We start from the raw sequence: 17,718 nt of genomic DNA, 5'->3' as shown, positions 1-17,718 counted from the left end.
TTATTTCACTGAAATAGTTCAATCGTTCGCCTTTTATTCACTGTAGAAAATACATTTAATTCGTTCCGTTCTGTACAAAAGTTGGTGAAGAAATCACGCAGCTTAGTTCATCAATGCTGATAGTTGAAAAGTTGACGCTTCAATTGAATTTATTTATGTTCTATCCTACCGAATGTAAAGATCTTAAACGCTTACTTTGTCCCTAAGCTGGTAATTTGACTTAGTCAGTTTACTACATTATGAACTGTTTTCTGAATTTGGCGAATGGTGCTTTTTTTGAAGCGAAGAATGTTCGAAAAAAGTTCTATATAGGTATTTAAAAATATCTACTCTTGTCCAGGACAAGTTCTACGAGGAGTTGACAAAATTTTTCTTATTTGTTTTTCACTCAAAGTCTAAATGACACATCGGTTGGACCTACAGACGTCGTTCGTAAGTTTGGCCTGAGCTGAAGTGTGCTGTCACAGATAGGAAATTCACTTAGACACTAAACTTCGAAAACATCCAAATTAGTAAAACATTGGACATTGTGGTTGAAAGGCTGTTTATTTTCTGTCTGCGACAGTCACATTCAATAGTGGGCATACTAAATCTATTGGATCAAATCAAGCAGGATCAGCCTACGGTTTTATTCTTTTGCTGAAAAATTGAGTTTAAAATAATTTTAATCTGGAAATATGGTACTCTGTTTTTTTTAAATATTAGTATTATTTACTAGAGTAGTTTAATCTTCCACTTTTTTTTATCGAATTGTACTGATGTGTTTGTGTTCTTTACTGTCGGTGTTTGTTCGCTGGTGAGACGTCGCTGTTACGAGATAGTGTTTTTTATGTGATAGTGTAAATAAAGTTTGGATGATTGTATAACTGTATGAAACCGTGGGTGGCTTGTGATTTCGCTTGTGTTTATTAGTTTTCTTGTTTGTTCGCTTACCTATTTGTTCTATTTTTTTCGCTGATGGAGACGAAATTATTTCGCTTCACGCCTTCTCTATGTATCTGGCAGTTGAATTTGTTCTGTTCCTACTATAAATACTGGTAACTTATTGCTCCTTTTGTTCGATTAAAACTTATGTTGCGTAAAACAAGGGATTACTTGTTTACTGCAACCCCATATTTGCCGATCAAAAGAGCTTTTTATCAGGTTTAAAACCTCCGTTCTACCGTTTTGTATGCTTTTCTGCACTCACATTTGTTTGTTCACAGTGGAAAATTTACGATTTTGGTTTTACCATTATACCTACGCTTAGTTGCACAACCGTTTATTTGGAAATAAAATTACTCTAACGAGATTATTTTAAAAATAGAAGCGAATTTTCTACCGCGATCTTCTTTTTTTGCAATATATTTCATTTAAAATTTAATTTTAAAGCGATTATTGTACGCTTCAGATATTTTAAATTAATTCGACTGCTTTCGATACAATCAAAATGTACAACATAATGCATAATTTAACGCGATCGTAACAAGTACCCCGGGTGGTCACATTGTCATTTCGCCGTTGCTTTCTTTCTTTCTTGCATTTTTTTTGGTTGGTTTCTAGAAGGTCTGAATCGGCCGATAGAGACCGGTGTAGCCGCAAAGTCTCGCCCTGAGCGCCGGTATCAGCAGTGCCGCCGCCGACAGGTCCTTCAGCAGATCGGCACACTCGCATACTAGCAGATACATCTTGTCACCACGTGAGGAGACGCTTTTGTGGAGGGTAATTCGCCGGAGGCCAGCCGTTTTTGGCAGATATCTGTGCGGGCGGAAAAAAAATGCAGAAGCTAAAAAAAGCCGATAGCAGCTAATGGAAAATTTAAGCGATTGGGGCAAAGCTGATTGGGGTGGATTTTCTGGTTCCAGTGACGGTCATTCTGCGTGGCCACTGCTGGGATGAGAGAGCATTCATTCCATTGACCGTCCGTCCATCGTGTAGGAGGTTGCTTGAAATTTTCTCACCTGTAAATCATCCTGGCACCGGTCCAGTAGAGCCAATTTCGCTCGAACCGCTCGCCATCGTCGCCTTCGTAGACCTGAAGAAGGAAAAAAATATTGAAAATATTTAATTGTTGAATTGATTTACGTGTCGTCGAAAATTATCTAAAGTATAATTGACGAAATATTTTCACTTTTCTATGAAAACTGTTTAATAACAACACATGGTTTAATCTCGCATTATCTAAATTCGTTTTGAAAAGAGCCTTTTGTAACATTGTTCTTTTTGCACAACTGTCAATCAATACGCGGAAAATTTTATAGAAATTTTAGTTGTCTCTGAATTGGCCTGAAACGTAATACGGGTTTCTTTTATTCAATTCTACATTTTTTTTTATTAAACCATCCATGTTAATTCAACTTTCCACCATTTTATGTCCCTGACGCTGACATAAGAGGTTAACGAAATTGCAAGTTGGGCGACCTTGGACAAACCCCAATCAACCAGCTGTTAACTAATTTAACCAAATTTTTGTACCGGAGAAGAAAGCTCGATTTGTTCGCTTGCAGGCAAAAAAGGGATCTCGCCTGGTGTGTGTAGGTACATGTTTTGTCGTTCACTTCTGCCCCTTTCGGCTGCTTGGTTGCGGGTTGTTTGTGTCGTCAGTAAAAAGGTCCCTACTTTGCATATCTATATATCAACAGCAAAACCTCCGCCCTGTCGGTTAGAGTAGTCAGCTCTGTTTTGGTCTATTGAATGCGTTTTGAAAATTATTAACTTAAATCCATTCCTTGGTGGCTGCAGGTGATTTGGTTTTAAGTGCAGGATTGCAGAGAATGCCGATTTTTTATATTAAGGTCAACCATAGCATCGCTTACGTTCAACATTGTCATCATCCTTACCGTACAGTGACAGAATGCTACTCATTGAAATTTCTCACTTCTTTGTACCCTTGAAAGGGATACATGTATACTGATAAACCAATATCGATTCGTTATACAATGTCGGTTTGCTCAAGAATTATGACCGGTCGTTTAACATCGTCGTCGTGCGCCGTTCCGACGTAGCTGTAGCAGGGTATGGTACCGAATAAATTGCTGGCCCGGTTTTCATGCCCGCCGTTTGACTGTTTTTCATGATCGAACAGTTATGCCCGCTAAAATCACTAAAATATGATGAATTTATTGGAACCTATTAATGTGGTGCGTCTATAAATCGTCTCTTGCATGGCTCGCTGGATTTAACAGTACTTCTGTACTTATATTTGAAGTTAAACACGGTAATTAAAGAATAATTACTTAAAGCAATGGTGCCGTGCTTGAGATTTTTGGATGTATCCGGTTCTTTAGCATAAATCATACCTTACCTTACCCTAGCCTTGCATTTCAAACAATTTAACAGAAAGAAATTGTGCAGAATTTTTTTTGTTAATAGAAGGGCAAAAGAGCACGCTTCAGCTCAGAGTAGATAATCATGCACGAAATCATGAATCGATCGTGATGAGCAAAACCGAAATGATAATCAACGTTCCCTGACATGCTGTCCTACTGACATCCGTGGGGATGGGTCAACGTGTATTAAAAATGCATGTACAACAATTACTTGACGTTCCGTTTCGATAACGGCCACCGATGGTCAATATATTTTGCCTTTTGAAGCAGCAAGACTCGGAAAGAAAAAAAAAGTAAAAATTGGACAAAACGTGTGACGCATTATTCATTAAATTGAAATCGTTTAAAGTCTCTTTATGCATTGTATGGGCACAACATTTTATTCTCTATAGTTCCTGTGTGGGCGTACGCTTCCGGTGAAAGCACTGTAATCAGTCGTCAACATTTAATATTGAATTGTACATTGGAAATTAATTAATCGAAAAATTTATCGTTTAACTGGCCCTTTATTTTATCGTATACGAATAATTTCAGATATTCAAATTGACAGGCAACAAATGTCTTTTGAAATTGCTATTTGGTGTAACTGTTCTACAAGTTTCTTTTTTTTAATAAATGAATTAATTTTATAACTAATCAGCTTAATTTATCCGTGGGTTGAGTATAATGAAGTCCGAAGTCATTTCTCTACTGTACCAAAAATAATCTACTTATACTTGAAAGCTACCTTAGGAGCTCATAATTGAATAGTTTTCAACGATATTTCTATGCATTTCTGATTTCGATAATCAGAAAACTGACTCGCTTTGCACAGAAAATTGACTCGACGATTGATAGAAACTCTTCATTGAGCTTCATTTGGTGTTTGTTGCTCAATATGTATATACTGCTTTGAATACAGCGCCTCAGAATTCGAAAAAGTGGTGTATAGGCATTTGCAGAGTTAATGATTATCTACAATATTGTTGAAGAAAGTATAGTTTTATCTAGAGCCGCATCTTTCTTACTTCGTAAGAACCTCATTGTAAAACTTCCGGGCGCGTCTTTTTTCTACTAGATTTTCTTCATAGCGTCCGGTTCGGTTCCTTACTGGCCCGAAAAGATCAAAATCCTTCTCGCAGACGAATTCTTCTGATGGTGCTTTGGCTGGCAGTAATTGTCTTGACGATATTATAATTCGACAGCTCTGGGTTTACCCTAATCGTTCTCAACAAATTCCAATGCAGTTTACTATCCTTGATTTCACTGCGACGTTTGCTATGATCCTGCCGCTTACGGAAAAGTTTGAGAATGCTGCACACAGCCGTAGAGCATAACATAATTCCAAAAATCGCGTATAAAACGTGTAAATTCCAAAATTCTTGTAGAGAAACCGCGTAAATTCCGAAATTCGAAACCGAAATTTGCATAAAACCGCATAAATTTCGAAATACGTGTAAAAATAGGCGCATAAAAAAAACCATGTAAAAAGCTACTTCAGTGAATTTGTTATCCGTGGCTATTACGCAAAGACTTGAAGGAATAGACTAAAGTAACGAACCGTCGCGCTCCTCAGAATTTATGCCCTCGCTACGCCATGCAGGGATCTGATATAAAGGGTGTCCCACATCAAATTGCACCACGGAAGAAATGCTGTAGAAAATTACCCATTGGGTATTTTCCCTTGACAATTTAAGTAGAAGTAATTTTATTTATTTTAATCGCGGTCAGTTTTTCGAAAATTGGAAAAAATTGCGTCACCCGAAAAGCAACGCCGTGAATTTATTTTGCGCAAGCACCTGGAAAATCCTCAACTCTCTCATCATGAATGATGAGACTTACGTCAAGGCGGACTTCCGGCAGCTTCCGGGGCTACTGAAGTAAGGATACAGAAACCTGCATAGTTTGCCAAGAAATACTTGATTTGGCCAAGAAATACATTATGTGTCAAACGGAGTCCGTCGTTCGTGACTACCGGGACTGTAAACGGGCAGATCTACCTCAAAGAGTGTCTACAGAAGCATCTGCTTCCTCTGTCGAAGCAACACGAGGGCCCTACGATCTTCTGGCTGGATCTATCTTCGTGCCAATATTCGAAGGATATATGAGTGTTACGAAGCCAACGGAGTCACTTTCGTACCCAAGGACATGAACGCCTCCAACGCACCGGAACCTAACTGCAAATGAGAGTTTCTCTTCATGTCTCCTCTCTCCCACAGTCTGCCAATCAAATCATCGGATGGAGCTTCCGGCAGAATTACATATTCGGCAAGGCACGCAGGCTTCAGGTTGACAACTTACTTCTTCCTTCCTCCAGCAAAGAGGTGGCTCTTGCCATATCAAGAATTCCTCTCTACTGTACTCGATCCTGGGCTATTCGTCCTCCATCTGTGAAGGGTCTCTAGTACATACACAAGCCAGCTTCTACCTGGCCGAGCCATCTAGCAGGTTGGGCCCCTCTATTCCCGGTGCCGGTATGCCGAGCTCATCAACCATTTACAGTTCATCGCCGTCAATAGTCACTTCACCGTTGGAGAAAAACGTTGTGTTATCTGGGGTCTATATCCTACCATAAATTTGATTTTCTACGCATTGATTTGTAACCCAATCCTCCTAGCCTCCGTTTTTAGTCTGGCGTAAATTGCTCGCCGTCCCAAGGTTTCTAGTAATGAAGTCGAGGTCGTCTGAGAAGGCTAGCAGTTGACTACTCATGCTGAAGATCGTTCCTCTTGTTTCCATACCCGCTCGCCTGATCACACCTTCAACAGCGATATTGAATAACATACAGAACAATCCTTGGCCTTGGCGCAACCCTCTGTGCGATTCGAAAGGACTCGAGAGTGCCCCCGAAACGCGCGCGTGGCATATTCCTCGCTCCAGGGTAGCTTTGATCAACGGCGTCAGTTTGTTCGTGCATTATCTACCATAGTTGCTCGTGTTCAACTGTATCGCATGCTGCCCTGAAAACCTCAAAAATATGATGTGTGGGCACGTTGTACGACATTTCTGGAGGGTTTATCGGAGAGTGGAAATTTGATCCGTAGTAGCACGGGCCCCCATAAAGCCCGCCTGATACTGCCCTACGAATTCTCTTGCTATTGGGGATAGACGATGTAACAAGGCGGTGTTGACCAGCGTAATAACGCTGTAATTACGGTAATCTACCCGATCACCCTTTTTGTAGATGGGACAGACCACACCTTCCATCCACTCCTCCGGTAGTTTATTCTCCTCCCAAATCCTTGAAATTATCTAGTGAGATGCCGTTGCTAGCGGTGCTACCGGGCCACTCTTGTAGTGTTCTACCGGGAGTCGGTCCTTTCTCGCCGCGAGCTCACCGATTTCTCGCCGGATCTTTTCGAGATTCCGAGCTGGTATGCTGTTATCGTTAGTAGGTGCTCCTAGGATAACGTCCGTTGCGTCTCCTTCTATTAAGTCGCCGTTAAGATGCTCATCAAAGAACTGCTTCCACCTGTCGAGCACCTCGCGCTCGTTTGCACTAGGTCTCCTCTCTCGTTCCTACACATGTCAGGTTTAGGTGCGTAGCCTTTGCGAGTTTGGTTCACCTTCTCGTAAAGCTTGCGCGTATCCTTTGCCCGGAATAGTTGTAACACCGGTCACACCGCTAGGTGGATTAATTCGCGTTTTTGAAGAAACTTCCACATATTAATATACTTACATCAGTTGAACTTGACAGTGCAGCTAGAGACCTACATATCATAGATAGCTTTTACTACGAATACCCTAATCAAAGTTAAAAGAGTCAAGCTTTGCGAGAGCATTCAGACTCTGCTTGAACCTCACCAAACACCGAACACTACCGTACTACGTTGTCCAAGAACCATAGTAATAGCCGAGGGTAATCAAAAAGAAAATAGTATTATCACCAGGAAAACCATGGGAGTACCTATGATTATGCATGTTCCTGGTTCAGCATGGACCACGGAACATGACGCGTAGGCTGGCAGCAGTAGGACTATCTATCTAATCGGACTATCTAATAAAGGTTTTTTTTACGTGAGGAAACGCTGTATGCCAGGCACACTAATGATGATGTGGCACAGTGTGGGACTCTAACCTACTAAAAACCTCACGGGCATCTGCCCTCAACCCCCCCGGAACTACCGTTAAGTTCCGTTAAGTATTACTTCGGGGGGAGGCTGTGTCGGTACACTGCTCCGTGCACCTGTCACGTGAACCGATCCCGAGATGGCGACCGTCATAATGTCCACTCCTTCTCAGCCACTCTCTCAGGGTTCTGCCATCCGTTACGCTACTCATGCTCCTTCACCGTCCACTTTCCTTTTTCCTTTCACCTGTCGAGATGTGTACCGATGTAGGGATGGCCATCTTAACTTCCGTCCCTTCACGGCCACCCTCGCAGGATTTCTTCATATGAATATTATTATCCTTCCTTCCTATGTTGTACCGTGTCACAGTGGTTCAGATTGATTTGAATCACCTGTATCCTAATATAGCTTGTGCTTCTCCTACTACTCTACCTGTCGAGACGTGCTCGATGTAGGGACGGCGACGGTCTTGACTTCCGTCCCTTCACGGCCACCCTCGCAGGATTTCTTCCTATGGCGCGCGTTCGTAGTTGCTCGAATAATCCCCGGCGATGGATTTATTCTACTCCGTTAGAGATTTCCCCGGCGATGGAATATCTCCCGACACCGATACGCGACTTCCACAGCTGCCTGCACTGTGTCCATCTCGCCGATGCCGGATCGCTGCTCGTTTCTCCATTCACGTTGCAGCTCCGACAGAATTTACGTCACTGCTACGCTAAGGGCATTCCAAGTGGCCTCTTCTCGACACATTTCGGTGACGATATTCTCCGCGTAAAGAGTGGGCATCTCTCTTCGCGCTGCCTCGAATCTTGGACAGTCGAACACTACATGTTCTGGCGTTTCATCCACGTTTCTATACTCCGGACAAAGGGGTGACCTTGCATGTCCGAGTTGATATAGGTGCTGTCTAAAGCAGCCGTGACCAGACAGAAACTGCGTCAGGTAAAAGTTGACTTCTCCATGTTTTTTCGAGAGATTCGGCATTAGTCTGTGGGTCTATCTACCGTTCACGGCCGTGTCCCACTGTGACTGCCACTTGACCACTGACTCCACTCGCACCAGTTTTCTTATGCCTCTGGTTTCCTTCCGCCTGTACCACTCGCTGTCCTCCTCCAGCAATACGTCGATGGGAATCATCCCGGCGATAACGCATACTGCCTCCAACGAGATAGTACTGTATGCACTTGCGACCCGCATTGCCATGAGTCTGAACGTACCGTTTACTAACTAATATAGGGTGTCGTGTGGTGATAGTTTAATTGTTAAAACACTCGGGCGCCAACTAAGAGAGTGTGGGTTAAAGTCTCGCTTACCAATTGAACTACGCAATATATTTTTGGCCTCTTATCGAAGTTTCGCAGTTTCATCCAGTTTATCATTCTTCTCACCAAATGCTCCTCCATTTTAATAAAATAGTTTACGTTGGACCGCGACAGAGTCAAAGATAAGCAAAACAGATAAATATTTTTGTATTATTAATGTTTTGAAAAGTTATAGTAATACCCCAAGAAAAGAATCTAAAGGGTTTTCATTCCCCGTTTTGTTTCATTAGGCTTATCTTTAATTCACCTTCACGAGGATAACCTTTTCCGTTTCCGAGCTGATTATCGAGGTAACAACCTTTTCGGTGCCCCTAATAATTTTCTATTCTATAAACTACCTAAAACTATTAAAACCATCGATAAGAGAACACTAAAAGTGAAGCAATTTTCGATTGGGTCGTTGTTTCCTCAATATTCCTCTGTGACTACTTGGCTGTGTCGAGCCTAAACTGGCCAAAAAGCAACCGACAAAAAAAAACCAATTCTAATGTTTTGGGTTAATCAGACCAATATCGTTTAATAGCCCAGCTGTTGCGAGCTGATATGGCCGTGCCGGTCCTTTGTGTCAACCCCGGTTACCGTGCCTAAGCGATGATTGACTTACCTTATACACACTGATAATGTAGCCGGTCGAGGGAGTTTGGCCTTTCTTGACGCTGCCGATTTCGTTTGGGGCCAGCGCCAGCGGAGGCCGGCAGATGGATGCCACCTCGCTGTACAGATCGAGGGTGTGGGCAGCCGTGTATCGCGTGTTCTTCGGTTCGAACTTGGACAGGGAGGCTCCCCGAACTCCGGTGTAGAACAACGTAGGATCAGTCTGGGTGGTGTTTATCACATAGTAGGCGATGAAGGGAAATTCGGCTAAAAGAATAGGGCATTAAAAAATGAATAAAAAAATGCGCAAAATGTTATTATCTAAAAATGAAATTCCGACAAGCTATGCAGCAAAATTTAGCGACTTTTAGTCCGTATAACAAGGAAGCAGAAGAACAGAATGCGAAACGAAAATTTATAAAGTCCTAGTTGAATTAGCTCGCTTCTACCTTGTTATACTGATTTATTAGATGGTGTCGTTCCCACTTGGCGGTGGAATCAGTTTCTCTTATTGCATTACAAGTATGCCTTACCCGAACTTCGCTCCATGTTGGCAAGCAGCATTCCGCTAACCGCACTGTTGCCCTGCTGTATCTCGTTCAGCAGCTCGGATGCAACGGCCCGTTGCTTTGTTAGTGGATGCGCTAGTGGTGATTCCAGTAGGGGATCGATCGGTTCCAGTGGGCTCATCAAGTGCGCCAGAATGCAAATTTTCGGATCGGAAACCTCGAGCACGCTCAGCGGTCCAGCCTGAGATGCATCCGTCGTTTCCGGCGTAGGCAGCTGAACGGTTGGGAACACAACACCAGAATATGAAACGAAAATGCATATTGCGAGATGGACTTTCAACTCACGGGAATTCCGGCGGGTAGAAACCGGTCCAAACTGTGCACCGGTATGATGAAGCAGTCCTTGTCTAGCGTTGCCAGCGAAATTGGTTCGCTACGGGAACTAACGAAGCCGCCGGATCCAGGTTGACCGCCGAAGCTTACTGCACCGGGAATGGATGGGATAAAAGATTGAAAAATAAAATCAGTCGGAATAGAAATTATGAATCTATAATAAATTTTATTCTCTATTTCAATTCTCTCGATTGCACTGGTCGACTTGGTTGTTATTTTTTTGTGTGAATCTGATTTGGTGCGATTTTTTATTTTTATTGACCGGTATCATCACGCAGCTAGATACGAACCACTAGAGAACTCATAGAATTATTCAATAAAAATTAAAACGATAAATACAATATTGTGTGTTTTAAACTGGGGGCCTATTACGGTCTAGGAAACCTTCGATATCTTTTATTGGCACATTTGGCTTATTGTGGGAGGCCTATTATGGTCTAGGAAAAACATAGAGTTCGATCGCGCCCGAGTGCTAATCGAGAATCTATTAAACGTACTTTATTGTTCGATATCGTTATTATTGGAATCGATTATGTATAGAATATGTGCACTATAAAGGTATTATTCCACATCTAAATGCTAAACTGAACGGCAACTGCATGCATCTATAGCCATTAAAAGAAACTAAACGCCACTCAGAAGCTTTTTTGCACTATAGTAAACTCTACGTACCAGAAACAATGGCGATATGCAAATGGGAGTTGAAGCTGTGCAAAGACGTGATTCGTTTCATGACGGGTGAAAACGTGCAACATTCAGCGCAAAAACCGCAATGCTAAGACAACGGTAGAAAGCGAACATCTCTTTGTTGTTTTCAATTTTACCCACCGGGAGATGTTGTTTTTTCTGACACTGACACCCCTGCCGACTGTCAGCTCTCTCCAAACGAATGTCATACACAATATAATTAAAAATAAAAATTGTCTTTTATAAGTAAATAAAAGCACTTCATGATAAAGCTTTTGCTTTCTGCTTGTAGTGATATGAGGAAGATGTAGGTTTATATCAGATTCATATAATGAAAATTAACTCTTCGCGTACAAGTAAATTTTTGGTCATTAGAGTAAGTGTGTAAATAATAAAACTCATATTGTTAATTAAACGCTAAAGAGTTTGCCCAAATGTTATTTTCGCAAGAAAAAAAAACTTAGTATGACAAGTGCTTCTTTAGTATAAGTGACAGGGACAACTACACATTCCTTCAGTTCAAGGGTGCGATGAAAGTACGTGGGAGCCTATTTTAAGCAGTATAAGCGAATCACTGGTTATTTTGCCTTATTAGGTTGACTAAGTGGGGCATATCGCCATACCAATCTTCTTTTTAAGTTTAGTTCTTCAAGGTGTTACCATTAAAAGTAACTATTATTAATCTAAATTTCTTATTTTTTACATTAAAAATTGAGACAATGCAACTAATTTTAATCACCAAGGTGCTGTCTAAAGCAGTCCTGAATTTTACTGATGCGTTGCAAACTTGTTCGAAAAAATGGTAAATAGAATTTGTATGAAGTATATCTATGGTTCAAGATGATGTTCTTATCAAAGATTCTGAAAACAGGAACAAAATACTGCATTTTAAGCTTATTTATTTTCAACTGTTTAAAATAGGCAACACCTGAACAATCCTTTCCTTATCCTAATTCCATTTTCATCCTCAAATACAGAGGCCTCTATAAAACGATCGTCGGAATCAGAAACAGAACCATGCCAATTCTTGTGAAGTGCAACGTTGGTTGAGTAGGGGCGCTTGATTAGCGAAAGATCGGAGGTGGACAGGTATTGGATGTAACATACCGATGTACTGTCAAACGGTGAGGAAGTTGGCTGAGTTGTTGATTAGAAAAGAATAGAGATTGAGGATACCGGATAGGACGTGGATCTATCTACTTTGGACTAGACGAAACACAGTATTGAACGTGCACCTTTGCGTTGGTGCCTTGCGTACCTCTAACATTAAAATAAATGCCACAGACTCTTGTCCAGTAACTCCTATTCCTTTTCGTGTAGCAGCTAGAATACTTACTGCCCATGGATGCATAGTTGACGTAAACACCAAAATGACCAAAATGTACTTTTTCGGTCCTACGCACTCTTAACTATGTTGTTCACATGCCTAATACTCAAACAACATATGTTTGTTCGAAAATATTCGAGAAATTTGGGAAAATTGAGCTACTCTGCTCTCCAGCTTTCCACGAGCGATAATGCCGGATATTGAGCACAAGTGGGCACAAGCTTTTGACATTCATTGGAGGAGCGTCGAGTTCGCCCTGACGTAGTTACTATAGATAAATTCATGATTGTTTGTTGTTCGAGTGTAAAAATGTAAACATTGTTCAATTTTGCAGATCAGCTGAAGTGGAACCAGAAGTGGTTCTTAACGGCTTGACGCTTTCTCAACTTAGTGAGCTCCTGCATACCTTGTTAGGAGCGGCTCACGATGGCGTCTAATCCGGAGCAGGCGGATGAATTACTACTACTTAAGGAACGTGTAATCTCGGCACTAAAGCTAACGTTAACCCCATCACAAGACTGAGACTGAGGATCCGTAACGGCAAGACCCAATTTTACCAGAGTGGTGGATTGGACCAATGAGTTGGGAATGGGCGTTATAGTGAGGGACAGAATGTGGGGTCGCATGACGGACTGGAAGGCGATCAACGACAGCTATGCTATGGATAAAAGGTCGCTTCTTCAACTATACCATGATAAATGTGTACGGTCCACACGAAAGTAGACCAGATGACGAGAAGGAAGCGTTCTACACGACAACTGTCACCTAGGAGCACTTGTGTGACAGAATTTTACAAGTCAAGCTTGTATCGGACTTATCATCTGTTTTCTTTTTTTCAAGCAAATCATGTGTACCCCAGGGCAGCATTCTTGCCCCTCTTCTTTTCATTATATTCTTCAATTACGCAGCTCAAGCGAATTGTTTGATTACAAGCACTGCTAAATCGTACTTCGTATATCGTACTCAAAGACAACTTGGATTGATCGCCAAAATAGGACGGGACTTTACAGGATTATCATTGCCTAAAAGTATTGTACTGTCCACTTGTACGTCCTATACTTGAAAATGTATTCGCAGCTTGATTGGAACTTGCGGAATGAGCATAGAACATTCAATCGTCTAGCTTTGAGGGATTTGCCCTGGCGTGATCGCGTCAATCTGCCCCCTTTTCCGAATCGTTGCCGTTTACTTGTTCTAGACAAACTTGAACGACGTCGCAAACTACGACAGCTCCTAAAAGCAAAGCAATGACTAGATGCTACATTCCGTTATCGAATTTTGACCTTCTGTTTTTATGCGAAAGACTTCGCAACTGGCTGTTAGAGTACAGGACAATTACAGAGCCAATTGCTACGGTGCTATTGGGTCTAACAGCCTCTTCCAGCCGAGATTCGAACATACGGCGACTGGCTAGCATCATACCTCGAGGCCAAATGGAAGGCGACAGGCCCTACTTGTGGGAAAACTGCTCAGCAGTGAAATAGATTCTCCGAAACTGATGTCTATGATAAACTTTCGTGCATTACAACGTGTGCTGAGACCCTCTTCGAAGCTTGTAAACTAGTTTCATCGGACAAAATTCGGTTATTTTGAACTAACAGTATTTTGCGTTACAGTAGCCAACTCCTAGCCTTTGCAGACAACCTCGACATCATTACTAGAAACCGTGGGACGGCGGAGGCAATCTACGCCAGACTACAAACGGAGGCTTGGAGGATAGGGTTACAAATGAATGCGTCGAAAACCAAATATATGGTAGGAAGAGGCTCCCGAGAAAGTAACGTTTGCCTCCCACGGAAGTGACTATTGACGGCGATGAACTGGTAGTGGTAGATGAGTTCGTATATTTGGGATCTCTGGTCACCGCCGACAATAATACAAAATAATACCGACAATAGTACAAAACGCTAATCAGACCGGTAGTCCTCTACGGATTTGAGACAGTAACTTTGCTTACGGAAGACATACGTGCATTAGCCGTTTTTGAACGAAAGATGTTGCGGACTATTTTTGGCGGAGTACAAACGGAAAGCGGAGAGTAGCGGAGACGTATGAATCACGAGCTACAGGCACTGCTTAGGGAGATTCCCATCGTACACCTGGCGAAAGTTGGAAGACTACGGTGGGCCGACCATGTCGCAAGGATGCCGCACGACTGTGTAGTGAAATCCGTTCTCTTCAAGAACTCCACTGGCACCAGGAATAGAGGGGCTCAACGTGCTAGATGGCTCGACCAGGTTAAAGTCGACTTGCATGTGTCGAGACGCGCAACGAATTGGCGACGAATAACCCAGGACCGAGTACAATGGAGAGGAATTCTTGATACGGCAAGAGCCACCCCGGCTCTCGGCTGAATAAGTAAATAAGTAACACACTTTTTCATATGTTTTAACAAATAAACAAATAAGTTGTTCGCCACGGATATCGTGGAGAGCTCCGACGAGAGATCGTCAGCTGAAGACTAATAGAGCCGCCGAAAAGGCCCCTCTTCCGGAAGAACTCCATAAAAATGGTAAGGAACCACTGTCCACAGCACTTCACTGGATAATTTCATAGATTTGGGAGGAGGAGAAACTACCGGAGCTGTGGATGGAAACTGTCGTTTGTCCAATCTATACAAAGGGCGATCGGTTTGGTTGCTGTAATAACCGCAGTATTGCGCGAATCAACGCCGACTGCAACGTGCTCTTATCTTGTTACGTCGTCTTTCTCCGATTGTAAGAGATCTTGTAGGGTAGTACCAGCCGGGGCTCTCACACTGCGACAAATCCTCCAGAAATGTCGCGAGTATAAAGTACCCATGCATTATATTTTCGTGGATTTCAGGGCAGCACACGATACGGTCGAGCGCGAATAGTTATGTGCCACGTCGGTGGGGACATTCTTGAGTCCTTTTGAATTGCGCAGAAGGCTTCGGCAAGGGGACGGACTGTTCTGTACTGTATTCAACATCGGTATTCAAGGTGTGATCGGACGAGCGGGCATCGAAACAAGAGGAAAGATTTTCAGCAAGAGTATCCAACTCCTAGCCTTCGTAGACGACCTTAACTGCATTGCAAAAAACTTTGGAGGCTCCCTTCGCCAGGCTGAAAACGGAGGTTTGGAAAATTGGGTTACAAATCAGCTAGAAGTGGTTGATGAGTTCATATATTTGGGATCTCTGGTAACTGCCACCTACCTGATGTCGGACCTACTTTTCCCTCCGTAAGCCGTAAGACCATACACTGCCGCACAAAGCGGACGTTGTATACAACGCTAATCAGACCAGTAGTCGTTGAGGGATTTGAGACTGTAGTTTTGCATACGGAAGATATACGCGCATTTACCGTATTTGAGCGAAAGCTGTTTTGGATTCTTTTTGGTGGAGTACAAAAGGAAAGCGGAGAGTGATGCAGCCGTCTGAACTATGAACAGTAATTGCAAAAATGGCAAAATTTGGCAGGCTGTGGTGGGCCAGCAGCATTGCAAGGGTGCTGGACGATTGTTGAGCGGAATTTGTTCTCTTCAAAAACCCCACCGCCACCAGGGACCCAACGTGCTAAATGGCTTGATCAGGTTGGAGCAGGGCTTCGACCGATCCTTTTTTTCTACCGCAGTCACACCAACGCGCATTCAAGTTCACACCGTCCGTTTCGAGGTGGAATACGAACGCTATGCATAACACAACTGGTAGTTTGCTCAGTCAAACGCCGATGGCACGCAGCAGAACTACCGCGTTCTAGAGCTTTTTGACATTTTCGTTTCGATCAAGTTGCCTTTACCGTTTGGAGCAGCGAATGACTGCAAAACAGTCAAATGACTGGCAATCACCACGCTAACGAAAAGCAACCGCACAATCGTATGATTCAATACTACAAAAAAACAACCACTACATGTGTATGGAAGAAGTCGGTCGGACTCCGTCCAACACAAACAAATATTTTGCTTGCGTCGGACCGACGTCCGGGTGACAAACTATTACTGTGAGCAGCCGATTTGGAGGCAAAAGAGAAACGAAAAAATACGTCACCGTATGCTTCCAGTCAGTTTGCAGTTTATATTCTCAAAGCGCAAAGCAAAACGGGAGATCGACTGTTTGCTTTTGCTGAGATGCGGCATGAATTGTAAGACGGCAGCAGCGCAAGCAGCAGATTGACTGGACTGGAAAAAACAGTCAAATGATCGTTCAAAAAGCGGAGTTTGAATGCGGAAAGTTCGCATTCACGGCAGTCACATTCAACTTGCGATCCCTTTTCAAGCCCTGGGTTGGAGCCCATTACTTGTGGGTTAGGTTGAACTACTAATAAAACCTGGAAAATTGGCGACGAAAGGCCCAAAACCGAGTTGAATGGAGACGACTAGTTGAGCAACCGAAACTCTATGTCAAATGACAATGACGATGGCGATGAATAACGAACTCGTTTTCTCTGTCCAGGGCGTGATAGTATCGAGGGATCACCAAAACAGGTAATTTTTAGATGTCCGAGATTTGAAACGATAAGCACTGTTAAGGTAGAGTGCGTAGAGATGAAAACATCTGGAATGGCGTTAATATACAGAAATAGAAGTTCGAACAACGCGTCGATCGAAATGTGGTAACACAGTCTCTTTCGATTTTGCCTTTCTGTTGGAAGATTTTCTCCTAGAAAGGAAAGTTCGTAGAATACTTTTTGAAATTTTTGGCGACAATGTTCCTACTGATAACTCATATATGAAATGGCTTGGACGTTTCAAGGATGGGGATTTTAGTGTTGAAGAAGACAAGCCCCGCTCTGGACAGCCAAAAAAGTTCGAAGACTAAGAATTCGAGGCTTTACTCGATGAAGACATATAGCATATTGTACCTATATTTGCTTGATTTATTTCAAAAATCTACTCAAATTAATGCACCATTTTCGCATCCTCCCATTAGAAGCTATTAACATATGTGCAGGGTGCGAGTGAACTATAATGTTGCATCTCTGTTTTTTGCTATCCAAATACACAAAAGTCGATTGGGTATTTAATATCAACATGAACACCCGGTTCTATTACCATAAACTTTAAAACAGTTTAAAAACAGTATGTGGCGTGTTTATTTGTAAAAGAAATTATTCAAATTATTATTTTCCCATATAAGCAGGCAAGTTCACATGTACCAAACCCTAAAACAACGCTTGGCTTTAGTTTTCAGATTATACAACCTAAACAGCTTATAATGCTAGTTTCATACAACATTGCTCGCTCAGCATCACTGCTCAACCGATTCTACATTAAAAAAAACTTCTTCGCAAATACAGTATCCAGTTTTCCCTGTGTGAACAACAACACTGGGCACATCTCTCACCGGAACCACGTGCCCGTCATTAGGTTTTATATTCTGTTGTCTTTTAGAGCACTCGAGCGTTGAGAAGAATGCAGGCAGTGGATTCAAAACAACTCATCTTACCGGGCGGCTGTAGAATAGCGTCGGAAATGGCGTAAAGTCACGACCACGCCGGTTCCCTCTTGTTTGCCAAGCATCGCATCATTCATTGTAGCGTCATTTCTACGTCTAAATATCTGTGC

General features: G+C 42.5%; 1 protein-coding gene across 1 annotated transcript in view; it reads right to left on the bottom strand.

Moving 5' to 3' along the window:
- Window positions 1-1,538: 1,538 nt before the first annotated feature.
- LOC128737543 (uncharacterized) overlaps window positions 1,539-17,718 on the bottom strand; it is a 60,630-nt gene continuing 44,450 nt past the window's right edge. The window contains exons 3-7 of the mRNA XM_053832211.1: window positions 10,131-10,267; window positions 9,810-10,059; window positions 9,287-9,543; window positions 1,941-2,014; window positions 1,539-1,737 (exon numbers count right to left, since the gene is read on the bottom strand). Of these exons, the coding sequence (XP_053688186.1) occupies window positions 1,539-1,737; window positions 1,941-2,014; window positions 9,287-9,543; window positions 9,810-10,059; window positions 10,131-10,267 (917 nt within the window). The remainder of the gene's footprint in view (window positions 1,738-1,940; window positions 2,015-9,286; window positions 9,544-9,809; window positions 10,060-10,130; window positions 10,268-17,718) is intronic.

Source organism: Sabethes cyaneus, chromosome 2 (genome assembly GCF_943734655.1).
Source record: "Sabethes cyaneus chromosome 2, idSabCyanKW18_F2, whole genome shotgun sequence".
NCBI classification, from domain to species: Eukaryota; Metazoa; Arthropoda; class Insecta; order Diptera; family Culicidae; genus Sabethes; species Sabethes cyaneus.
Note: the sequence above shows the minus strand (reverse complement) of the source record. Positions and strands in the feature narration are given on the sequence as shown.